The 27,390-nt window shown below is 43.2% G+C and overlaps 1 protein-coding gene across 8 annotated transcripts in view; it reads left to right on the top strand.

Moving 5' to 3' along the window:
- ENOX1 (ecto-NOX disulfide-thiol exchanger 1) overlaps positions 1-27,390 on the top strand; it is a 768,733-nt gene that overhangs the window by 560,003 nt on the left and 181,340 nt on the right. For all 8 annotated transcript variants that reach the window (XM_077297345.1, XM_077297342.1, XM_077297343.1 and 5 more), the window contains 2 exons: positions 4,190-4,360; positions 14,104-14,310. In XM_077297345.1, the coding sequence (XP_077153460.1) occupies positions 4,190-4,360; positions 14,104-14,310 (378 nt within the window). The remainder of the gene's footprint in view (positions 1-4,189; positions 4,361-14,103; positions 14,311-27,390) is intronic.

Genomic DNA, 27,390 nt, shown 5'->3' with positions numbered 1-27,390 from the left:
ATCAAGGTGATAAAGGGATCCTAACCCTAACCCTAGGGATCCATAGGAATTGGCTATTATGTTGACCTGGTGACCAGGACATTCTTCTAATAAAAAGCTTTGTTCAATGTGGACACCCCAAGATATACGATATTGCTATAGAGTACTAAAAATATAAACTCGTTGAGTATTGACTGTCATAGGGTTAGGGTTAGGGTTTGGATCCCTTTATCACCTTGATGGTGGGGGGTGGCTTGTCAGGGGTAGGGTTAGGGGTAGGGTTATGGTTTGGATCCCTTTATCACCTTGATGGTGGGGGGTGGCTTGTCAGGGTTAGGGTTAGGGGTAGGGTTAGGGTTTGGATCCCTTTATCACCTTGATGGTGGGGGGTGGCTTGTCAGGGTTAGGGGTAGGGTTAGGGTTTGGTGCCCTTTATCACCTTGATGGTGGGGGGTGGCTTGTCAGGGTTAGGGGTAGGGTTAGGGTTTGGATCCCTTGATCACCTTGATGGTGGGGGGTGGCTTGTCAGGGTTAGGGTTTGGATCCCTTTATCACCTTGATGGTGGGGGGTGGCTTGTCAGGGTTAGGGGTAGGGTTAGGGTTTGGATCCCTTTATCACCTTGATGGTGGGGGATGGCTTGTCAGGGTTAGGGTTTGGATCCCTTTATCACCTTGATGGTGGGGGGTGGCTTGTCAGGGTTAGGGTTTGGATCCCTTTATCACCTTGATGGTGGGGGGTGGCTTGTCAGGGTTAGGGTTAGGATCCCTTTATCACCTTGATGGTGGGGGGTGGCTTGTCAGTGTGTATTCTTGTTTTTTTCTATAAAAACGCATGCGTTTTTAACGCAAGCAAACGCATGTACTTAAAAACGCATGCGTTTACATAGACAGCAATACGTTTTTTTGCAGCAAAAAAAGCCTCTAGAAATTACTACATGTTGCATTTCTGCGACCGAACGCATGCAGCAAAAAAAGCATGCGTTTTTAATGTTAAACATAGGAAAAAAAACGCATGCGTTTTTAATGTTAAACATAGGAAAAAAAACGCATGCGTTTTTTTTTTTTTAAACCGCTGCAGATCAAAATGCTAGTGTGAAACCAGCCTTAAATCAACCATTGACTAATATATTATTGCTATTGTACATGTTTCCCCATTATGGTTTCTTATTTGTAGTGATCGAACATGATGCCCACCAATAGAAGGGTACAGCGCGGTATAACCACTTGAAAAAATGTCAGACCTCTGACAACATTGCAAACTTTAGGCTAATCACCAGATACAGATATGTTTAAAGGGTTTTGACTAGAGATGGGCCAACCGAAACAGTAAAGTACAGGGTCTGAACCGAACACTCACTGTCTGGGCACGGACCCCAAACACGAACTTCACCAGGAAGTCTGTGTTACTGCTCAGATTCAGCCCCCTTAGCACCGTGTCATTCTCGTGCTGTCATGTGCATGACAGTGCGGAAAACACTGCCTCTGATCGGCAATAAAATCATTACCGCCGGTTAGACAACAACAGTTCTCATGCTGTTAAATGACAGCCCACAGCTGTGATCAGAAGTAAAAAGTTTACCTCTGGTCACTGGCGTCAGTTGATGGGACTACTACTCCCATCAGCCTATGCCTGCTGTCGCTAATAACAGCAAGAGCAGGCGGCTGCTGATGGGAGTATTCATCAACCTGTGCTCTAAATAGTTAATTAAAAAAAGAAAAAACAATGGCATAGGTTCCTCTGTATTTTTGATAACCAGCCAGGCATAACTGACAGCTGTGGGCTGCAACCGTCAGCGTTAGCAAGGTTGGTTATCAAGAAGAGAGGGGTCTCCAAGCCGTATATTTTCATTATTTAGATAAATAATTAAAAAGAAGGGCTTGGGTTTCCCACATTTTTCACAACCTGCCAAGCTAAAGCAGACAGCTGGGGGACTGGTATTCTCAGGCTGGAAAGGGGCCATAAATATTGCTTTCCACAGCCTAAAAACAGCAGGCCACAGCCGCCCTGAAAAGGGGCATCCATTTGATGCGCCAGTTCTGACACTTTGTCGGCTCTTCCCACTTGCCCTGTGGCGGTGGCAAGTGAGGTTCATATTTGTGGGTTTGATGTAACCTTTGTAAAGTCCTGTGACATCAAGCCCACGGCTTAGTAATGGAGAGGTGTCTATAAGATTCCTATCTATTACTAATGCTATAGTTTTATGGTAAATAAATACACAGCCAAAATAAAGTCCTTTATTTGAAATAAAAAAACACACAGCCTCAGTAACCTCTATAACATCACCGCTAGTCACTGAGGCTGCGCTCGCTGCAGCTCATTCCCTAGTGGTTCTCAGCCTGGATGGTCGCATCTTGGCACCATCCAGGTTGAAAACTGTTTATCCCCAGACATGGATTATGACTTGGGACAGAACAACGGACAGGTGAGGAATATGGTTTTTAAATTTAGGTTTTTTATAGGAGACTTTGGCTTCAGTGGAATTGGGCGTTAGAGGTGTATAACTGTGTTTATTTTTAAATTAAAAAAAAAGTAAGTTTTTTTTTTATTTCAAATAAAAGGCATTTACTCTGGCTGTGTGTTTATTTACTATATAAAGATAGGATTAGTAATGGACGCCTCTCCATTGCTAAGCTGTGGGCTTGATGTTACCGGACAATACAAAGATAACATCAAATATGAACCCCACTTGCCACCGCCAAGTGGAAAGAGCCGGGTAAAACGCCAAAATTGGCACATCTAATATATGCGCATTTTCTGGGCAGTTGCGGGTTGCTATTTTGAGGCTGAGGGGGGGGGGGGGGGGGGGCATATCCATGGCCCTTCACCAGCCTGAGAATACCAGCCCCCTGCTATCTGCTCTAGGCTGGCTGGTTGCCAAAAATAAAGGGGGACCTCACGCCGTGTTTTTTTAAATTATTTCTTTAATTTAAAAAAAACTGCATGGAGACCCCTCTATTCTCGATTATCAACCTTGTTGAAGCTGAGAGTTGCAGCCCGCAGCTGTCAGTTTGCCTGGCTGGTTATAAAAATAAATTATTTATAGTGCTGGCTGATGAATTCTCCTGTCAGCCGCTCCTGCTCTCGCTGTTTTTGGAGGCAGCAGGTATAGGCCCATGGGAGTAGCTGCAGGCTCACGCTGTCCTCTGACAGCGTGGGATCCCTGGCCGTCTGACCAGCGATAATGATTTTACCACCAATCAGAGGCAGTGTTTGCTGCGCTGTTATGCACTTGACAACGTGGCAAACGCTGGTTGTTTGGGTTGCCCGTTTAAGTGAATAGGGTCCGTATTTGGGTACTGTTCCCGAACTCGAACTTTTATAATTGTTCGGCCAGACCTGAACATCCATGGGTCCGCCAGTTTCTACTCTTGGCAGATATGGAACTCAGATTTTTCTTTCTAAGCCATAATACAAGAAAATACATTTAGGGTTTCCTTTTTTGCTTATATTGACCTCATATGTTGTTATAAAGTTAGATATTGCTTCTGATTTTGAAAACACTGGTTAGCACTTGATATCTCTGCTAATGCAATGTCTATTAAGGTAGCCACAAAACCCAAATCCAATGTAACAAACTCTGTGGAGCTGAAGCTGAGTCAGTTGATCTTCACATTAAATAAAGGCAATATTATTATGGCTTGTAGTAACTTGTGATGCTGTTCTCTTTCCTCGTCATTCCATTAGTGTAGCGCAAGGTAACGCCTGCCGGTCAGCATGGTGGAGGCTTACATATAAGAAAATATGCTTAATTGTATTGCGAGTCAAAGGTCAATGGCTTGCTAGAGTTCTTGCAGGACTGTAGAAAATATGTATTACTTATTTCGGGGCAGAGCAGTAACTGGACACTCCTGTGTATTCCCATGAAGGGCATTCAAGGTAAAGAAACTGTGTTTTCTATGAAGAAATGAGACAATGTGAGAAAGCCCGAGCCAAACCAAACAACTGGTGTTTAGAAGCTGATGGTGTTCGCGGTGTCTGCTTTCAGACGTCTGTAGCAGCCATTTGATTTTGTCATGTTTTTTAATTACATAGCTTCCCCTTTGATTTCCCTGCACACAGTGTTTACAAGCTGTTCTGCCCCCAATGAGTAAATGGCGTATAACGCACAGGGAGGTCCACACTTCCCCAAATGTTCTGCGCTGAGAAATTAAATCATTTGGATAATGTCTTTTTATGTCTAAGGTGTGTTGTTGTTTTGTTTCTTTGCAGACTCTCTCTGCGTACCAGGGTTTGATCCAAACCTAAGTATGATGACTGGCATTACTCCAATCAATCCAATGATGGCTGGCATGGGGCTCTTACCACCTCCACTTACACAGCTGCCTATTGTGAAAGAAATTATCCACAGTAAAAGCTGTACCCTCTTTCCTCCAAATCCTAGTAAGTACCATAGTAAAACTGCTAATTGTGAGCCTTGACTTTTCACCCATTTGTCATTTATCCTATTGTGCACTTAGAAGAGTACGTCAAAAAATATGACGGACATGGGGTGCCCTATTTTGTTCAGCTGTATTCAGTGGCAGAACCTTGAAAGAAGTGTACGGTTCCTGTGCAGTGCCTCCAGAGGACAGAAGGAGCATTACATTGTGCCCATTACAAGGAACAGACCTTTACCCTGAAATACAATAAAACTGCTAGTGGTGACCTACTAACATTACAGTGAAATGCTCTTGTGAGGAGTGATGGTCTTCTCAAAGGAGAAAGCCAGTCTGCATAGTATATGATGGAACTGGAAATCTGTCCTGGGAAAACCAAAGATTTTTTTTTTCTCGCTGTTCGATTTTGGTTGGGCTGGCGACTATTTCCAATAAATGCTTTCCATTTTCTGTGCATCATGCGTTATATCAGTATAAGGGAGTCGGAACTGTTTGCCACGTCTTCTTGACTCGCTGATCATGTATGTACACATGTATGTACACCCTGCTTTTTATATACTTTGCATAACGTATGAACGTTCCCTACAGAGCCAGACACTTCAGCATTTGATAATAGCTCCTGCTTGTCTTGCTACATTCATTCATTCTTATGCTCTCTGACGGTATGTACATTAATGTGAGTGCCATGAATCCTTTCCTAAGAGCCCAGAATCAATTTTTTTCCCTTGGGCAGAGTGAGATAAAATTATTTCGCTCCTTCATTGTCTGTGTACCCTCTGCATGATATGCAGTCCTGCCAGCTGACTCCATCCGTCACAGTCTGACTCAGCCTAGATGGTCTTTCTTCAGACTGAGCGCCATGGCTCCAGTTTAATATTCATTGATGCAGTCTTTGCTTTTCTCAGGGTGATTTAAGCCCCACACTGATGCATCACATTTAAGTATTCATGAGCTGCTGTAACCCTTTATTTTCCTTATAATGTAGCATTCTAGATACTGTAACTATTTAAGTTGAAACTTTGGCTGCAGGAAAACCGTATGTATTCATGTATCTGTGTATAGAAGTGCACTATTGCCCAACATTTTTGTCTTCTGTTAGTTACTGATGTCTGGTAGGAAGTTTAACCTGTCCTAATGTATAATGGCCTATGCAGGGCAAGAAGGGGTAGAGTATGGCACCAGTATCTCTTCTTTGAATCTGTGTGCCATGCTGCCCCCTGGAGCCATACATTAGCCATGACACAGTGGGGGCAGATGTACGTATGCATTCTGTATATGAACAGTGCAGACTTAGACTAGATAGCCCGAAATTGTTCCAAATGTATCACAGTGGCTCATACGTAAATTTGGCTGATCTTTTGACCCTTTTGTCTACTTTTACATCTCGTGCTTGCTGGCGTAGTTAGAACAATCTTTTTTACGCTTAGATGTGGTGCACTTCAGTGTACGCTGTTGCATTTTGCAGTTCAGATCACAGCACTTTCCCAACTAACCTCTTGTTATAAAACCACATCAATTTTTAAGTTAGCCACAAAAAGATTAAAGGGAACCTGTCACCCCCAAAATCGAAGGTGAGCTAAGCCCACCAGCATAAGGGGCTTTTCTACAGCATTCTGGAATGCTGTAGATAAGCCCCCGATGTATCCTGAAAGATGAGAAAGAGGTTAGATTATACTCACCCAGGGGTGGTCCCGCTGCGGTCCGGTCCGATAGGCGTCGCGGTCCGGTCCAGCACCTCCCATCTTCTTACGATGACGTACTCTTCCTGTATTCACGTCGTGGCTCCAGTGCAGGCGCAGTTGGTCTGCCCTGTTGAGGGCAGAGCAGTACTGCAGTGCGCAGGCTCTGGGAAAGGTCAGAGAGGCCCAGGACCTGCGCACTGCAGTACTTTGCTCTGCCCTCAACAGGGCAGACAAAGTACGCCTGTGCCTGAGCCGCAGTGTGAAGACTAGAAGAGGACGTCATCGTAAGAAGATGGGAGGTGCTGGACCGTGACACCCATCTGACCGGACAGCAGCGGGACCGCTCCTGGGTGAGTATAATCTAACCTCTTTTTCTCATCTTTCAGGATACATTGGGGGCTTATCTACAGCATTACAGAATGCTGTAGATAAGCCCCTGATGCTGGTGGGCTTAGCTCACCTTCGATTTTGGGGGTGACAGGTTCTCTTTAATAATACAAAAAAAATTGCTACAAAACTGGATATGACAATTTGTGCTAAATCTAGGAACAATAGTAAATATTCGGAGCAGCACAGTGGCTCAGTGGTTAGCACTGTTGCTTTGCAGTGCTGTAGTCCTGGGCTTAAATCCCACCTTGGACAACATCTGCAAGGAGTTTGTATGTTCTCTCCGTGTTTGCTTGGGTTTCCTCCGGGCACTCCGGTTTCTTCCACACTCCAAAGACAAACTGATAGGGAATGTAGATTGTGAGCCCCAGTGTGGACAGGGATCAGGATGTCTGTAAAGCTCTCTGGAATAAATGACCTTGTATATGCAAGTAAAATAAATACATAAATGTGCTCCCCTCTATCTGTTTTGCCTAGATTGGTAGTTGTGTGTGCAGGGAAGTGGGGGAATGCTAGGTGTCATTGAATAAGCTAACAAGGGTTAATTTAGAAGTAACACATGTGCTAAATGCTGCCCTTTTAGCACCTCTAAGGAGCTAATGAAATTCAACATTTAAAGTGAGACATTAAATCTGATTCACCAAAGAAAAGGTGATAAAATGTGAATTCAAGAGTGCAATGAGATGTGAAAAGGCTCACATCAGTGAGATCCATGCCTGATCTCAGGCCTTAGCACTGATTTTAGTGGAAGGTTGTCCACATATGGGACGGGTCCTTTAAATTTGACCAGGCCACTGAAGCGCTTATTGGGACTTTAATGATGAGTCAAGACAAGTGTCAAAGCAAAGCCGTTAAGGGAAAAAAGACTACAGACGTGCTGGTACCTACTTTAAGGGATTCTGTCAGCAGGTTTTTGCTATATTTTATGAGAGCAGCATAAGATAGGGTATGAAAGCCTGATTCCAGCGATGTGTCACTTACTGGGCTGCTTGGTGCAGTTTTGATAGAATCCCTGTTTGTCTGTTGTAGTTGTAGCAGAGCAAGTCTTCTGCTGTGCCTAACCCCACCCACACGCCTGACTGTCAGCTTCCTGTGTACACTGCATTGTCAGCAAGCAGCTAATCAGTGCTGGGGGCGGGGTTATACAGCTTATCCGGACTGCTGGTCCTGTGAGCGGTAGTCCTGCAGTGAATCTGCTGATAAAACACTGTATTAAAATTACAGCTCTCATCCTAAGTAGTGACACATCCCTGGAATAAAGGTCTTGTGCCCTATATTATACTACTCTCAGATTAAATTGCAATAACCTGCTGGCTCTTTAAAGGGACCCTGTCACCCCCAAAATTGAAGGTGAGCTAAGCCGACCGGCATCAGGGGCTTATCTACAGCATTCTGTAATGCTGTAGATTAACCCACGATGTATCCTGAAAGATGAGAAAAAGAGGTTAGATTATACTCACCCAGGGGCGTTCCCGCTGCAGTCCGGTCCGATGGGCGTCGCGGTCCGGTCCTGGGCCTCCCATCTTCTTACGATGACGTCCTCTTCTTGTGTTCACGCTCCGGCGCAGGCGTACTTTCTCTGCACTGTTGAGGGGCAGAGCAAGGTATTGCAGTGCACAGGCGCTGGGCGCCTCTGACCTTTCCCGGCTCCTGCGGCCCCGGACCGCAATGCCCATTGTACCGGGACCGCCCCTGGGTGAGTGTAATCTAACCTCTTTTCTCATCTTTCAGGATACATCGGGGCTCATCTACAGCATTCCAGAATGCTGTAGATAAGCCCCTGATGCTGGTGGGCTTAGCTCACCTTCGATTTTGGGGTGACAGGTTCCGTTTAAAGAGTAATCATCATTGTAATTTTTATTTCATAAGTTAATATTAAATGTGAAAATAAGCATCTTAGTAATATAGTTTATCTGAGAAATCTGCTTCTTTTTCCACCAGGACTAATCTGTATTCTGGGAAAGGAGATGGCAGTTGCTGCTGATAAAATTGTATGTAAAGGGGGGAGAAGGTGATGGAGGAGCTGGATGCAGAGCTCCCCTCTCCTCCCCTCTGTATCTACATAGGAGATGGTGGTTGCTACAGATAATACTCTATCTCAGTAATGTTACATTCTGTCTTCATTGAATACTGGTTTTACCTGTGAATTGAGAGTTAGTGACCAGTATTGGCAGATAAACAGATTTCTCTGATAACACATGAAAATAAGCAATTCCGCCACATAAGTTATTTTCATGTGCACTATTTACTATTTATGAAATAACAATTAAAATGACTTATTTTTTTTTTTTTTTTTTTTTTTTGAAACGTGTCTGTAAAACTTGCATTTTATTAATTGATTTCACTGATCTTTGTACTCATGCAAGTCCAGTGGGTGCTCCCAAGTATGACTGTGCATACAGAGAAAACTGTCACCAGTAGGACCGCCCACTGGACTCGTGCAGAAAAACACATGTGATTTCAATTCATAAAATACAAGATATACTGAAACCTTATCCACAAGCCTGAATATGTTCTGTTGTACAACATGGCAGGGTCCCTTTAAATAATGTGATGGGTTTTCTATAATACAATTTTTTTTTTTGTTGCTACACTCTTTCATATAAAATGTTAGCAGGAAAGCGGCCTCATAATGGCCAGGGCTGTGTGGTTCAGATCAGTGGGTGCCAAACCTACTCGCCTCCAAGCTTTTTAGTTCATAGAGATGATACGGTACATAGAGATGTTACAACTTACTGCAGCCGTGGTGGAACAGTCCCAGTGCCTGCCATCGTGTGACAGAGAGCGATGGTTGCTGTTATTGGGATTATGGTGTTTTGCATTGGAAGTGATTTCCTATTGTTTTCTATGAAGCGAGATTGAAGGATGCCAACAGCTGTTGCCTAGGGATGCGGCATTGTATCTGACAGTCTCTGTGCATAATCGTGACACCATTTGTCTCCAGTGGTTTAGAATTAGAAGATGTAAGCACCGTAGTCTACCAATTAAGGAATTAAAGGGGCCCTCTGAGTTTAACGTTAGCAATGTGAGATTTCATTTAAAAGGAGTCTGGTTCAAAACTGCTGACAGCACTATATAGGAGAGGTGTAACGGATGTTATGTACCTTACTACGGTATGTTGCTAAAGATCACATTGATTGCGGAAATTAAGAATTATTCCAGCATGCTTGGCTCCCATATGATCATTAGGATTGTGACAGCTTGGTTGGCGTACTTTTAAGTTTTATCTCTATTAGCTTGGAGCAGGAGTGCGCTTACTTCAGTCGCTGCATTGGTGTTGTAAAGCACCAGCTTTTTCCGTAAGCCCTATAAAGAATGAATGGAGTCCTGATGGGGCATTCGCATTGCCATCCGCTGCAGGTCCCAGTGCTTGGTCCCCCATCAATCAATACCTTTTCACCTATCCTATGAACAACCCTTTTAATGCACAGAACTCAGAACACTTCAGTATTGGGGACCACCTATGGAGCACTTGTGGGAACAGTGTGCCTCACAGTAAAACTAAGGCCTCATTCAGATGTTTATTTCTCTTTCATTCAAGAAAAAAAAGACCAATTATTTTGATCAGACTCTGATCTGAGTTTTGATCAGAGTGTGGTCCAAGTGTTATCAGTTTTTCTTGTATGTGGAGAAAAAAAAGTTTATCCTGTGTAACAGTCCTTGAAAATCGGACTGTACTCGGATGCCATCCGAGTGCTGTCCGATTTATTTATTTTTTTCAAAAACACATAGACTTACATTGCCGATTCTAATCCAACACTCGGAACAAAATCGGACATGATTCCCAGATTTACACGGGCCACTTGGTCAGCATAAAATCACAAACATGTGAATGGCAACATGGATTATCACAGAAAATTAGCAAGGAGAATATATAGATCTATAGAAGGGTCTATGTAGATTCTATCAAATAAGATTATCAATAGTATTATTATGACCCAGCAGATCAGACTACTAGTAAATTCACAGGGACAATCGGAAAATATACTAAGCAAAAGGAAAAAGAAACAAACGGCCGATCAATAAGGTCCCAATATACAATATGACTATCAATATATTTATTTATTACAGCAACAGGTGTGTCAGCCCAATAACCTTAAAAAGAACAATTAAAAAACAAGGACGCCCTCATGGGGTATGGGATTGTAAGAAGGAGGGTGACAACTAAACATATAATATACAACAGTTTAACAAAAAGTCCAAAAAGGACCAGCAGTACAATAGTAAATTTCCATTTTACAGGGACAGAGAGAGGGATAAAGTGTCAGTGCACTCCTCTATTTTATATATTCATACATCTAGCGATGTAGAACTGTATATATTATGAGGAAAAAGACTCATCATGTGCCCATGTCCGGTGTGTCACCTAATAGTATAGGAGGTGTTGTAAGAAAGCTAGTTAATGGTGCACTTACATGAGTATAACCCCTTCATCCAAATGGCGTCCACCCTGACGCGCGTTTCGGCTTCCGCCTTCCAACGAAGGCGGAAGCCGAAACGCGCGTCCTTGTTTTTTAATTGTTCTTTTTAATGTCATTGGGCTGACACCCCTGTTGCTGTTATAAATAAATATATTGATAGTCATATTGTATTTTGGGACTTTATTGATCGGCCGTTTGTTTCTTTTTCCTTTTGCTTATGGATTTTCACAGTTATGAGTGCTATCTGTGAAAAACACAAAAGTGTGAAAAATGGACATCTGCATGAGGTCTTTATTTTTGCACTTATACTACCTAAACAGTATGTAATAAAATATATCACATCACACCACCACCACATCTTTTTTTAAAGCAGATTCCCTATAAAGATGATATAATAATAAATCCTGGCATACACATTAGGCTGTCGGCCAAACAAAGTTTAGACGGACCAATTGGCCAGCTTTGCCATCCACAAAAGCACAATTGTCCGAGCACTCCCGTGTTCTCTGAGAGCGCTGCCGTCAGACGTAGCTTGCACAGCTTATCTCTGGGGTACAGTACTGCCGACAGTCCAAAATCAAATCTGCCGGATTGATATTTACCTTGACAACTAATTGTCTGTGACTCCTATAGACACTAGGGTGTCGGCTAAACCCGTCTATATCAGTGGGCTCAGCTGACAATAACTTAGTGTATGGGGGGTCTTTAGACCATTTTAATGTTAGATTTTTCTCGCATCTTCAAGTGACTTTTTTCAGTCCATCAGCCACTTGCGTCAACCGGAAAAAAATGACCCCTGCAGATTTCAGCTCAAGTGAGTGGGCCACCAAGTAATCGATAAGTCCTTCAAATGATAAGACTATCACTCAGAAAGTGGACCCTCAGGACCCCACTCGGGTGGACATATCATTGGTCCAACCTGTGGCCCAAGAGGTAAGGGGGCCCATTTCTGCCTCCAAAGAAAGTGGAATTTTGCATTCTATTGTGCTCTTGGGCTACAAAGGGCCCATATATTGTTCTTCCTGTCTGTGTCCGCCAGTGACCCCACTAGAGGATATGTCCTGACTCCTGAGTGATCAGTGAAGCTTAAGATCTGCAAAAAAAAACGTGACTGAGCGCCAGGCAATACTGACCATCCAGCTTTTCTGTGGTTATTCCTGAAAATGTGTTTTTTTGGGTGACCTGAAGCCTACGTAATAGTGGTGAGATGTAGATGGAGTGTGCGCTCCTCTCCTCAGCCTCGTAGCGTTCTTGCCTGCTGTTAGGTTATGTTTTCCTCTGTTCTGGTATTCTGTTTTTATCTGAAACAAGACAGCAGCGATAACCAGCAGAGTTTTTCATCATAATGTCAGAGCTTTGTATTTTCTTCTTTTTTTTTTTGCTTTTCTTTTTTTTTTTCCCCTTTTGATGTAGAAGTTAAAGCCGAATAACATTGCACATGTTGCTGTTTGTTTTCTATTTGTTCCCATGTAGGAATTTGTGACAATACTGTCATTATACATTATTCGTTAGCTCTGCCTTATTATTCCAAAGATTTTTACTCACAAAGTTGTACAGTTCTATATTTTGGGATGGAAAAGATTGAAAATACCAAAGTCACCCTCTATATCTTATGCCCATCTACAGGCGCCTTAAGATTACTAGTGGTAATACAGGTCCTTCTCAAAAAATTACCATATAGTGTTAAATTTCATTATTTACCATAATGTAATGATTACAATTAAACTTTCATATATTATAGATTCATTATCCACCAACTGAAATTTGTCAGGTCTTTTATTGTTTTAATACTGATGATTTTGGCCTACAACTCCTGATAACCCAAAAAACCTGTCTCAATAAATTAGCATATTTCACCCGTCCAATCAAATAAAAGTGTTTTTTAATAACAAACCAAAAAACAATCAAATAATAATGTTCAGTTATGCACTCAATACTTGGTCGGGAATCCTTTGGCAGAAATGACTGCTTCAATGCGGCGTGGCATGGAGGCAATCAGCCTGTGACACTGCTGAGATGTTATGGAGGCCCAGGATGCTTCAATAGCGGCCTTAAGCTCATCCAGAGTGTTGGGTCTTGCGTCTCTCAACGTTCTCTTCACAATATCCCACAGATTCTCTATGGGGTTCAGGTCAGGAGAGTTGGCAGGCTAATTGAGCACAGTAATACCATGGTCAGTAAACCATTTACCAGTGGTTTTGGCACTGTGAGCAGGTGCCAGGAAGCATGAAGTGCTCCAAAATCTCCTGATAGCTAGCTGCATTGACCCTGCCCTTGATGAAACACAGTGGACCAACACCAGCAGCTGACATGGCACCCCACACCATCACTGACTGTGGGTACTTGACACTGGACTTCAGGCATTTTGGCATTTCCTTCTCCCCAGTCTTCCTCCAGACTCTGGCACCTTGATTTCCGAATGACATGCAAAATTTGCTTTCATCAGAAAAAAGTACTTGGGACCACTTAGCAACAGTCCAGTGCTGCTTCTCTGTAGCCCAGGTCAGGCGCTTCTGCCACTGTTTATGGTTCAAAAGTGGCTTTACCTGGGGAATGCGGCACCTGTAGCCCATTTCCTGCACACGCCTGTGCACGGTGGCTCTGGATGTTTCCACACCAGACTTAGTCCACTGCTTCCTCAGGTTCCCCAAGGTCTGGAATCGGTCCTTCTCCACAATCTTCCTCAGGGTCCGGTCACCTCTTCTCGTTGTACAGCGTTTTCTGCCACATTGTTTCCTTCCAACAGACTTACCATTGAGGTGCCTTGATACAGCACTCTGGGAACAGCCTATTTGTTGAGAAATTTCTTTTTGGGTGTTACCCTCTTGCTTGAGGGTGTCAATGATGGCCTTCTTGACATCTGTCAGGTCGCTAGTCTTACCCATGATGGGGGTTTTGAGTAATGAACCAGGCAGGGAGTTTTTAAAAGCCTCAGGTATCTTTTGCATGTGTTTAGAGTTAATTAGTTGATTCAGAAGATTAGGGTAATAGGTCGTTTAGAGGACCTTTTCTTGATATGCTAATTTATTGAGACAGGTTTTTTGGGTTATCAGGAGTTGTAGGCCAAAATCATCAGTATTAAAACAATAAAAGACCTGACAAATTTCAGTTGGTGGATAATGAATCTATAATATATGAAAGTTTAATTGTAATCATTACATTATGGTAAATAATGAAATTTAACACTATATGCTAATTTTTTGAGAAGGACCTGTAGTTGCATTGCTTTATTGTAAAATGTTCTCCGTTTTCCATAGATTTGCCTCCACCTTCTACAAGAGAGCGGCCTCCAGGTTGTAAAACTGTATTTGTTGGAGGATTACCCGAAAATTCCACAGATGAAATTATTCAAGAGGTCTTTGAGCAATGTGGAGACATTACAGCAATTCGTAAAAGCAAGAAGAATTTCTGTCACATTCGATTCTCTGAAGAGTTCATGGTTGATAAAGCCATTTATTTATCGGGTACAGTACATTCTATTACTGGCAGCTTTCTTCACGTTGTTTTCCACCCCTCAAACTTTTACATTGTGTCCTGTGAATTACTTTGGTTTATTTCATGTATGGCTGTGGCACTGTCCTGGCAATCCCTTGATCTATGCATTGAAAGCGGTTGTCTCAACACCTGTAAGGGTTAAAATTGCAAAGTGCTTGTAAAATAAAGAAAGTTGTCATTAGAATCTTCATAAAAACATTCCCCATTACTGAAAATGGAGAGATTTTTAATTTCTTTGCTCAATGCTCATTTTCTGGGATACAGCGTACCTCTGCAATATCACAGCACGGTCCGTATGCATAGTGCCTAACGGCTCCAATTAATAGAGCTTGTTAGCACTGATCAAAAGCTAGCCGGATCACATGATTCAGTATTGGAGAGGTGCACATTTTGAGCAAGGGGCACAACCATATGGGTATTTAAGTTAGTTTCAGCCAAACAGTGGATAGTAAGACTGGGTAGGCAATGGAGTCAGGGAGACTTGGTAAGTGCTTTGACACTCCTAGAGCACTGAAGCCTCATTAACATGAAAGCATTAGAATGAAAACCGTAATTTTTCATTGGAAAAACATTACATAAGTAAAGTTGTGGATGACATTATCTGTCAGAGGGCAATGTGACCAATTAAACAGTTTGGGGCGGTGAATTGTGTTGACAGATGTACTTTAAGTTGGATTTTATCTAGATTTGATGAACAGCTGAAAAGCCCAATACTCCCTATGGTATGGCCCTAAAATTGGGTGGCCTTCTTTTGACTATACCATGTTTAGCTGAAGATATTCCTTTGAAACCACTCCAATATTTGATTCCAGATGTACTGCCCTACAAAAGCAGTACCATTCATTAACCTGTTAGTATTTTAGCAATTTCTATGATATGGTTTTAGTAAAGGAGCACTGTTAGCACAGAATGACTGTTCAGACCAAGTACAGGCGTTACAGGCGCTCGGTGCACCTTGGTGTCGCCAATTATTTAAGTGAACCCTCCCACCTTCTTGTTTTCCATATTTCTTCGTCCCCATCTATTTTGATGGACAGCTCTGGATTTATGGAACCAGAACAGGACGGAGATGCAGGGAAAACATGTAGCTGGGGAGGAGCACTTAAATGTTTGGCCACGCCAAGGGTGCCCAAGCACCTGTACCGTCCTGTTAAGCTGCTGAGGGTGAATTGATTCCTCGCAGTGTGCCTTCCATTACTTCACAGTATAGAAGTACAGTAAGGGCATATTAAACCATCTACCCGTATTTTTCGGACTATAAGACGCACCCAGGTTTTAGAGGTGGAAAAAAGGGAAAAAAATATTTGAAGCAAAAAAAGGTGGTAAAATATTTAATAACATACTCTAATATGTGTTGTTGTTATATATAATAGTATGTTATTATGTTGGAAGTTGCGGGACCAGTGTGGTGTCTGTAAAGTACTGTATGAAGACGCTGAGTATAAGAATAGGGGCACAGGGCTTATATTTAAAGCACCACTCCAGCACTGAAAAATAACACTGGAGTGCTGCTTTAAGAACCCATGGGGGAACTATAACTCCCAGCATGTCCTGCACATCCTATGGCATGCTGAGAGTTATAGTTCACCACACAAGTGGCAGAGTGCTTTATTGTGTGCTGTAGTGACTAACCTTTTAATTGTGGCAGCCAGCCAGCTGTGGTGAGTTAAAATGCTGGAGCATCCCATGACACCACAGAGCTCTCCCTGCCTCTCCTCAGCACATGAGTAAGCTTGCAGATTGTAGTGTGGTGTCTGCAGGACCTGTGATGATATCAGAAGAGGGAGGTCTCTGTGCTGCCATGTGATGCTGCAGCCTGCTCACTTCATGACATCACACAGGTCCTTGTGCTGGAGCACTCGGCACCCAGCACAGCCCCGGCAGGCAGGTATGCAGCGATCTTGTGTCTCCCCTCTGGCCCCTGCTCCTGCCTCCTCCTCCACCAGGCACACAGATCTCCCCAGCTGCTGCAGGAATCCAGTGGGGAAACCATGTGTGTCCCAGTGAAGGAGTATTCATTTGCTGCTCCTGGCTCACTGCTCAGCTGACAGGTGGGCGGGGAAGCAGCTAATGAATATTCACTGCACTTTAATGATCGGGACTGTTATGATTTTCCCAATGGCAGGGAAATCAAAAATAACAAACGGACTAGCTCTCGGGTGATGGAAACTAAAGTGACCGTGACCTGAACCTGACACAACACTGGAAGTAGCCGGGGAGTGTTTCCTACGATGCCCTAGACACCACGCGCCAGCCGGAGATCTAACTACCCCTATCAGAGGAATATACAGGCCTGCCTTACCTCCAGAGATGAACCCCAAAAGGAGATAGCAGGCCCCCACAAATATTGACGGTGAGTCAAGAGGAAAAGACATACGTAGGATGAACAGCAGATTTAGCACAGTGAGGTCCGCTTACTAGATAGCAGAAGTACAGGAAAGAGTTACTTCACGGTCAACTTCAAAACACTACTCAAAAACACCATCCTGAAATTACTTTAAAACTCCAGTGACAACTCATGCCACTGGAGTGGCAATTTCAGTCCACGAGAGCTTCCAGCTGCAGAGAGTCACATTGCAGATAGCTGGACAAAAAATAACATTAACTAGGAACAAAATTCAACTTAGCTGAACTGGAACTTGAGGCAGGAGAATGCAACAGAATGCTACTGATACATTGTTGGCCGGCATCGGACCAGCAGCCAAGCAGCCTTAAATAGGAAACTCCCCTAATGGGTGTCAACAGGTGATCAAGGATAGAAGAAGGCAAATAAGTGGCAATACCATAAAACACCACCGGGGGAGCCCACAAACAGAATTCACAACAGTACCCCCCCCTTAAGGAGGGGGCACCGAACCCTCACCAGAACCACCAGGGCGATCTGGATGAGCACTATGGAATGCATGAACCAAATCAGGAGCATGAACATCAGATGCTGTCACCCAAGAATTATCCTCCTGACCATAGCCTTTCCACTTAACCAGATACTGAAGTTTCCGTCTGGAAACACGGGAGTCCAAGATCTTTTCTACCACATACTCCAACTCACCCTCAACCAGCACAGGAGCAGGAGGATCAGCAGACGGAACAACCGGCAACTCATACCTCCGCAATAATGACCGATGAAAAACATTATAAATAGTAAAAGATGCTGGGAGGTCCAAACGAAAGGACACAGGATTGAGAACCTCCAGAATCCTATAAGGGCCGATAAACCGAGGCTTAAACTTAGGAGACGAGACCTTCATAGGAACAAATCGAGAAGACAACCAAACCAGGTCCCCAACACAAAGACGAGGACCGACACGCCGATGACGATTAGTGAACTGTTGAGTCTTCTCCTGGGACAACTTCAGATTGTCCACAACCTGTCCCCAAATCTGATGCATTCTATCAACCACAGCATCTACTCCAGGACAATCCGAAGATTCCAATTGACCGGACGAAAAGCGAGGGTGAAACCCTGAATTACAAAAAAATGGAGAAACCAAAGTGGCAGAACTGGCCCGATTGTTAAGGGCAAACTCTGCCAATGGCAAAAAATCAAGCCAATCGTCCTGATCAGCGGACACAAAACACCTCAAGTAAGTCTCCAAGGTCTGATTAGTACGCTCAGTCTGGCCATTAGTCTGAGGATGGAATGCAGACGAAAACGACAAGTCGATGCCCATCCTGGCACAGAACGCCCGCCAAAATCTAGACACAAACTGAGTACCCCTGTCAGAAACTATATTCTCAGGAATACCATGCAAACGCACAACATTCTGAAAAAATAGAGGGACCAGCTCAGAGGAGGAGGGCAATTTGGGCAAAGGTACCAAGTGAACCATCTTGGAAAAACGGTCACACACCACCCAGATGACGGACATCCTACGAGAAACAGGAAGGTCAGAAATAAAGTCCATAGAGATGTGCGTCCAAGGCCTCTTAGGAATAGGCAAGGGCAACAACAACCCGCTGGCCCGGGAACAGCAGGGCTTAGCCCGAGCACAAACATCACAAGACTGCACAAAAATACGTACATCTCGAGACAAGGAAGGCCACCAGAAGGACCTAGACACCAGATCCCTGGTGCCAAAAATTCCAGGATGACCTGCCAACGCGGAAGAGTGAACCTCCGAAATAACTCTACTGGTCCAGTCATCAGGGACAAACAGTCTACCAGGCGGACAGCGATCAGGCCTATCCACCTGAAACTCCTGCAAAGAGCGCCGCAGGTCTGGGGAGACAGCTGACAATATCACCCCATCCTTCAGGATGCCAGTAGGTTCGGAATCACCAGGCGAGTCAGGCTCAAAACTCCTAGAGAGGGCATCCGCCCTCACATTCTTAGACCCAGGCAGATATGAGACCACAAAGTTAAATCGAGAGAAAAACAACGACCAGCGCTCCTGTCTAGGATTCAGACGCCTGGCTGACTCAAGATAAATTAGATTTTTGTGGTCAGTCAAGACCACCACCTGGTGTCTAGCACCCTCAAGCCAATGACGCCACTCCTCAAATGCCCACTTCATGGCCAAGAGCTCCCGATTTCCAACATCATAATTTCGCTCAGCGGGCGAAAACTTTCGAGAGAAAAACGCACATGGTCTCATCACTGAGCAGTCAGGACCTTTCTGCGACAAAACTGCACCTGCTCCGATCTCGGAAGCATCTACTTCAACCTGGAACGGGAGCGAAACATCAGGCTGGCGCAACACAGGAGCAGAAGAAAAGCGGCGCTTAAGCTCCCGAAAGGCCTCCACAGCCGCAGAGGACCAATTAGCAACATCAGCACCCTTCTTGGTCAAATCAGTCAAAGGTTTAGCAATGGCAGAAAAACCCGCTATGAATCGGCGATAGAAATTAGCAAATCCCAAGAATTTCTGAAGACTCTTTAGAGAAGTAGGTTGTATCCAATCACAAATAGCCTGAACCTTAACAGGGTCCATCTCCATAGATGAAGGGGAAAAAATATATCCCAGAAAGGAAATTCTCTGAACCCCAAAAATACACTTTGAGCCCTTCACAAATAGAGAATTAGCTCGTAAAACCTGAAAAACTCTCCTGACCTGTTGAACATGAGATTCCCAGTCCTCCGAAAAAATCAAAATATCATCCAAATACACAATCATAAATTTATCCAGATATTCACGGAAAATATCGTGCATAAAGGACTGAAAAACGGAAGGGGCATTCGCGAGACCGAAAGGCATTACCAAATACTCAAAATGGCCTTCAGGCGTATTAAATGCGGTCTTCCACTCATCCCCCTGCTTAATCCGCACCAAATTATACGCACCACGTAGATCGATCTTAGTGAACCACTTCGCCCCCTTTATGCGAGCAAAAAGATCAGTCAGTAAAGGTAACGGGTACTGGTATTTAACAGTAATCTTATTCAGAAGTCGATAGTCGATACAAGGTCTCAATGAACCATCCTTTTTACCCACAAAGAAAAACCCTGCCCCCAATGGAGACAAAGAGGGGCGAATATGACCCTTTTCTAAAGATTCTCTGATATACTCCCGCATAGCAGTATGTTCAGGTACAGACAAATTAAACAAGCGACCCTTAGGAAATTTACTACCGGGAATCAACTCAATAGCGCAGTCACACTCTCTGTGAGGGGGGAGAGAATCAGTTTTAGGCTCCTGAAAGACATCATAAAAATCTGACAGAAATGCTGGGATCTCAGAGGGAGTAGATGAAGAAATGGGAACCAAAGGTGCATCCCCATGAATCCCCCGACATCCCCAACTCAGCACAGACATTGATCTCCAGTCCAAGACTGGATTATGAATTTGTAACCATGGTAATCCAAGTACCAATACGTCATGTAGATTATATAACACAAGGAAACGAATAATCTCCTGATGGTCTGGGGAAAGATGCATAGTCACTTGTGTCCAATATTGTGGTTTATTGCTAGCCAAAGGTGTAGAATCAATACCCTTTAAGGGAATAGAAACCTCCAGAGGCTCTAAATCAAACCCACAACGCTTGGCAAAGGACCAATCCATGAGACTCAGAGCGGCGCCAGAATCCACATAAGCATCCACAGTAACAGATGATAAAGTACAAATCAATGTCACGGACAAAAGAAATTTAGACTGCAAGGTACCCATAGAAAAAGATTTATCAACCTTTTTATCAACCTTCTTTATGCGTTTAGAGCATGCTGATATAACATGAGCTGGATCTCCACAATAGAAGCACAACCCATTTTTGCGCCTGTAATTCTGTTGTTCGCCTCTAGACAATACACTATCGCATTGCATATGCTCTGGTGCCTTTTCAGAGGTCACCGCCAAATGATGCACAGGTTTTTGCTCAGAAGATACCGCCATATGGTGCACAGGTTTTTGCTCAGAAGATACCGCCATATGGTGCACAGGTTTTTGCTCAAAAGATACCGCCATATGGTGCACAGATTTTTGCTCAGAAGATACCGCCATATGGTGCACAGATTTGCGCTCCCGTAAACGCCGATCAATCTGGATAGCCAATTTCATGGCATCATTCAGACCTGTAGGCACAGGGAACCCCACCATGACATCCTTCACGGCATCAGAGAGACCTTCTCTGAAATTAGCTGCTAGAGCGCACTCATTCCATTTAGTAAGTACCGACCATTTACGAAATTTCTGGCAGTATATCTCAGCTTCATCTTGCCCTTGGGAAAGAGCTATCAAGGCTTTCTCAGCCAAAATCTCTAAATTAGGTTCTTCATAAAGCAACCCCAAAGCCAGAAAAAACGCATCTACATTTAATAACGCAGGATCCCCTGGCGACAATGCAAATGCCCAACTTTGTGGGTCACCCCGCAATAGAGAAATAACAATTTTAACCTGTTGCGCAGGATCACCAGCAGAGTGAGATTTCAGAGACAAAAACAATTTACAATTCTCTCTGAAATTCAAAAAACGGGATCTGTCTCCGGTAAAAAATTCAGGCATAGGGATCTTAGGTTCAGACATTGGAGCACGTATAACAAAATCTTGTAAGTTCTGGACCTTTGAAGCCAGGTTATTCAGACCTGCAACCAAACTCTGTGGATCCATGATTCAAACAGGTGTAACCAAAGCCATTCAAAGATTAAGAGGAGAGGAAAAAAAAAAAAAGGCTGAAGACTGCAGTTTAAGCAAGGAGTACAAATAAGCACTAAGGTGCACTTTCCAAACACAGAAGGAAAAAAAAAAACCTTTTCATATCCTTTCCTGCTTTAGTGCATAGTTTTAACACATGTGGCCGGCCAAACTGTTATGATTTTCCCAATGGCAGGGAAATCAAAAATAACAAACGGACTAGCTCTCGGGTGATGGAAACTAAAGTGACCGTGACCTGAACCTGACACAACACTGGAAGTAGCCGGGGAGTGTTTCCTACGATGCCCTAGACACCACGCGCCAGCCGGAGATCTAACTACCCCTATCAGAGGAATATACAGGCCTGCCTTACCTCCAGAGATGAACCCCAAAAGGAGATAGCAGGCCCCCACAAATATTGACGGTGAGTCAAGAGGAAAAGACATACGTAGGATGAACAGCAGATTTAGCACAGTGAGGTCCGCTTACTAGATAGCAGAAGTACAGGAAAGAGTTACTTCACGGTCAACTTCAAAACACTACTCAAAAACACCATCCTGAAATTACTTTAAAACTCCAGTGACAACTCATGCCACTGGAGTGGCAATTTCAGTCCACGAGAGCTTCCAGCTGCAGAGAGTCACATTGCAGATAGCTGGACAAAAAATAACATTAACTAGGAACAAAATTCAACTTAGCTGAACTGGAACTTGAGGCAGGAGAATGCAACAGAATGCTACTGATACATTGTTGGCCGGCATCGGACCAGCAGCCAAGCAGCCTTAAATAGGAAACTCCCCTAATGGGTGTCAACAGGTGATCAAGGATAGAAGAAGGCAAATAAGTGGCAATACCATAAAACACCACCGGGGGAGCCCACAAACAGAATTCACAACACGGGACCATGTGGTTTCCCCAGCTCTGATTCCTAAAGCCGGGCAGGGACATTTTTCTGCCTCCCAGTGCAATCCCACTCGCCGCTGCCCCCTCCCCGCTTTACATCCCTACCATAAGACGCACCCACACTTTCCTCCCAAACTTGGAGGAAAAAAAGTGCGTCTTATGGTCAGAAAAATACGGTAAATGTATGTTTGCACTTCTGACTATCCCAATAATTTCAGAATTTGTGACACAAGTATTTATTTTCAGGAGCGGACATAGCTTTTTGCATTTTGTAAACAATATAGAAGAATCCAGTCTTGGTTTGTGCTTTGCTGTTATGGATACAGAGATTAGTCCTGTGAAGAAGAAACATTGCCATATTATTTTCCCAGGAGACCCTTCTGAATGTGCACATGTTATAATTAGCACACACAAGAGTAATATAAATACTTGCTGTTTCATAATATACATTACATTTATTTATTCACAACTTGCCCGTCAATATAGCTGGGACATTTTTCTCACTCGGAGAAGTAGGGCACCAACTGCAGAACACCAGCAGTCTGAGTTTTCCTTTATCTGTTGAAACCCTTGTAAAAAGACACACATACTGTATAAGTGTACCTACAGTGGTCAAGCTGAATGTCCCTGTGCATTCGGGATTCTGGAGAGGTAACCTTTGGCTGAAGAATTTTGTCCTACAGCTATCTAATGTTTAGGGTGCCTTTAACCCCTTAGTTCTTGATGATGTAACTGTATGTCTGATCTGGGGTCCTAGTGTGTGGAGCAGGCTCAGGAGCTGAACCCGATCCACACATGGCAGATGCCAGCTGTGTCGCTCAGCCGGCATCTGCCTGTAACATCAGCCACTGGAGCGAACTCAGATTGCTGCTGTTTCACCTTCTAAATGCTTCTGCCAATCGCTAACAGTGGCTTTTAAATGGCAACTTTGCTGAGGCGTGTAAGGCTCCCATCCCAACTAATGGACAGTGCACACAAAGGAGAGGATCACAAACAGGTTTCTTCTAATAAGCATGCCTGATTCACTGGCCTCTAACATTTCGATCATTGTAAACCATCAATTAACAAATGGATAAGGTACAAAAGAGAATGTGAGCTGGGCATACCACACATCGTTTGCTGGATTAGTATAATGAAATTAAGCCTTTTCATGGTGGCTTGTTTATAATATTTGCTGCATTTAAGGTTGGCCGCCAGTAGCATAATGTGAAGCCCACAGGCCCGAATGCAAAATCTCCAACAGGATTCCCTGGGTCTGTGTTACAATTGATCTGCTAATATGGGCCAAAGTGACCATTCGATCCCTTCAGGTTCCAGGACCCGCGTCCGACTGCGACCCCTGAACCCATTATAGTTACGCCCCTGCTGGCCACCATTATGGTCACACTTCCAGTGAAACTAAGGTTGCTCTACAACACGCAACGTCTATGTATTCTTGTGCCACATGTCACAAAGTCTATCCTGATATATCTCTGATCTTCTTATAATTAGGGGTAATCCTCAGAAAATGTTTAGAAGTACATCTACAACATTTGATTTTCTTGACACTGTTTTCATTTCTAACACGTCTTATTACCTTTTCTTAATTTTTTTTATGGAGCAAAGGAAAACTATTAATCCCCAAGTTGTCGTCATATTTGGTAAAGAACGCTGCAATCACTGCTGACATACAACTTTTTGATACGGTAGTAATAAGTATATTCTTGCAAGCCATGGGTGTCAGTGCTGATCTTGTTCTTCAAGTGCCAAATAATAAACACATTTCTTGATTTAATGCTTAAAAATCCATGATGCTTGGAAGAAAGCCGAATAGCGTGGTTGCTATGGAGACTCCAGCAATGCAATTAGTAACCTATCAGCAAGTTTTACTGTTTCTGTAAGTGTTAGTGAGTATGTTTGTGTTATCAAACCATGTGCAGTCTCATCTGATCCACTTATCAAGCCTAAGCATACCAGTCTGCTAGTCCTGCCAGCTGCCATCGCACTGTCATTAAGATGCCGAGAGGCTTGTCACTTGATTGAGCAGAGAATGTCTTGACAAATTTAAGGTTTGTTCCAAACCTATTGCTATTTTTTTTAAAGCACACATTGTAGAGACAAATTAGTTGTGTCCTTTTTACCTCTCGGGTCATGTTCTCAGAGAAGGCATTTATTCCCTGCAGGACTTCATGGCTGTCTTTCTAGTTCTAGTAAGAAACAGGTTCTGGCAGCGAAGTGTAATATTTGTTTATGCTGTATCATTAAATATTGGAAAATCAGTTCTGATGGCCTTCCAGCAACATTTTGTCTTAACTGTGTTTATACATGTGTAGTTTCCTTTCCAAGCAGACCATTTATTATATCACTGCAATAAAACATAAGTGTCAGGTGGAAAGGTCAGCCGCTGCTGTGACAGCACAAATAAGAGGTGGAAAGATTCTGGCAGAGTAGGGCAGCACAGCAGAAAATGTGCAACCGCTTCTAGAAAAAGTTTGTGAAACTATAGTGAAAAAGATTTCTTGGTGTCTATAGAATAGATAGAAAATAATTTTTATTTTAGCCCAGGAGTTCCAGCTTTGACACTTCGTATTGCAGTGGGCTTTAAACGTTTGCTGGAATTAAATAATGAGGACCAATGTGTCCATGGCGGTGGGATGCAGATCTTGGCTATTAGGGGAAGGATCCCAGACATCTTAAGATTGTGTAAGCAGCATTCCAGTGCTCACCTGGTGCTGTCAGGAATTAGAATTTGTTTGACTCTGCGAATGCTGCTGTTCTTTAAAAAGAAATATGATTAGGCTGTATGTAAACACATCAGGGATGGATTCCCACTGTGAAGGGCCCGTGTCTAAAACTTGTGGCTCGGCACACACCTGTCACGCATATTCATACTGGGCACACATATACATACTCCTCGACAGTAAAACTGCAACACCAATGAAAACATGCCAGAAAAGGTTACCCAACAGGAGAAAGTAGTAGTTGTTGCTAGGATCTGCAAATGTTCACATTTTAAGCACCAAGGTCCCTATCTGTGCTGATAGAGTGGCAGAAAAGCCATGTTGGAAGCAATTTTTTTTTGCCTCAAAAGTCATATTAATCTTGTGAGATGATTATGCTATGAATATCGTTTGTCGAAGTACTCCAGAAGATCGCTATATGCATAGGCTGAGATTTCATCGTTGTGTGTTCCAGTGGTTGGGAAAACAGTGATGAACTGGAATGACCGCAGTAGTGTTGCATAGAGGCGAACCTCTTCATGGATGGATCACTAGATTTGAAAAATGGTGCGTAGTTACCCATCCTGTACTGCAAGTGAAATTGGACTTATGTAGCCTAAGGCTACTTTCACACATCCGTCTTTCGCCATCAGGCTCAATCCGGCAAATTTTGAAAAAACTGGATCCAGCGAAAGATGCCGCCGGATCCGATTTTTTTTTCCCCATATACTTGTATTAGCGCCGGATGACCTTACATTTCATCCAGTTTTCGTCGGATCCGGCAAAAATCTCGTTTACGGCGTCTGGTAAAAACATACACAGTAACGTTTTTTTGTCTCTGGCTTTTTGCTAGAATGGAAGCTTATGGGAGCCGGAAGGTACTAGATCTAGAAAATTATGGATTCCGGCGCTGGATTCCGTTTTTTTAAACTGAGCATGCTCAAATTTTTTTTTAATCCAATTATCTGGATATGCTTGTCGGATCCGTCAAAAAAACGGACCCGTCGCATCAGTTTTTCACAATCTGCAACAGATCCATTTTTTTTAACATTCGACGGATTGTGCCTGACGGCAAAAACCTGATTTGTGAAAGTAGCCTAAAGCGTCAAATAATATCTACACAAAAGATCAGAAGTAGTTTGCTTGACAGTGGGCTACAAGCCAGACGTCTAGGTGTAGGTGTTCCATTGATTTCACTTACATGTTTTCGTAGTGCAGATGTAAAGAGCATTGGAGGTCTATCTTCTCCAGCAATGAGTCCTGCTTTTGTCTAGGAGCTATAGGTGTTCCATTGATTTCACTTACGGTACATGTTTTCATAGAGCAGAGCTAGAGAGCAGTGGAGGTCTATCTTCTTCAGCAATGAGTCCTGCTTTTGTCTAGGTTGCATTGATAGCTGTAGATTGGTCAGGAGACAACTTGGGCAACGGGATGAAGAAGCCTTCACAATGGAGCGTCATACCAGTCCTACTCTGAAGATTATGATATTGGGTGGCATAATGTGCGGTAGCAGTACCCCTCTAGTCTTTATACCAAGTTACACAAACAACTCGGCTTTGCTTTGATTTGGCGGGGGAACCAGTGGAATGCCAATTCCTTTTAAGTGTCCCAGGAGCCCTTTACCAACATGCCAACACCATACCGCATGTTGCTCATGCTACTATGAACAACCTGCATATTCTCTGGACTTGACTCCCATTGAGCAAATCTGTGATGTCAATAATTGCAAACTGCAAAGGGGGCTGACAGCAGTGGATCTGGATAATTTGCATGCCCAACTGCATTCAGCGTGCCAGAAAATTCCTTAGACAACCATTACTAACCTCATTGATAGGAGCCAACGAGTTTAAGTGTGTGTATTTCATATTCCATAATGTATAAATTTAGGTGTTTTGAAAATTATTTTTCCATTTTTAATCATTTGCAGATCATCGAAATGACTATCCATCGCGTGCTTTCCATAACGCCATGAGTTTTCTTTCTTGGTATTGCAAATTCAATGTTGATGAGTATAAAATATGTGCTTACTAAAATATTACATATAATACACATAATACATGCATATTCACAATTAAATTTTTGTGATGCACTTGTTCAGATGACTTTATTTTTTAGACCATTCATAGTCATAACAGCCAAAACATTTTACTTTTATGTTACTTCATTATCTGAGGCTTTGGGTTTTTTTTTTTTGGCGAGACTAGCTGTATTTTTAACTGCTATTTTGTCATAGGTAAGAATTACATTTCTAATACCTTTTTTGTGAGTTTAATGCAGAATAATCACGCCATGTAACGATCGACATAAATCTGCTCACTGTAATTTTTATTTTTAAAAAGTGTATATGAATATTGTGATTGTGCTTTATTATTTTTTAGTA

This window comes from Ranitomeya variabilis, chromosome 3 (assembly GCF_051348905.1).
Source record: "Ranitomeya variabilis isolate aRanVar5 chromosome 3, aRanVar5.hap1, whole genome shotgun sequence".
Classification (NCBI taxonomy): domain Eukaryota; kingdom Metazoa; phylum Chordata; class Amphibia; order Anura; family Dendrobatidae; genus Ranitomeya; species Ranitomeya variabilis.
This window is presented reverse-complemented; position numbering and strand designations above follow the sequence as displayed.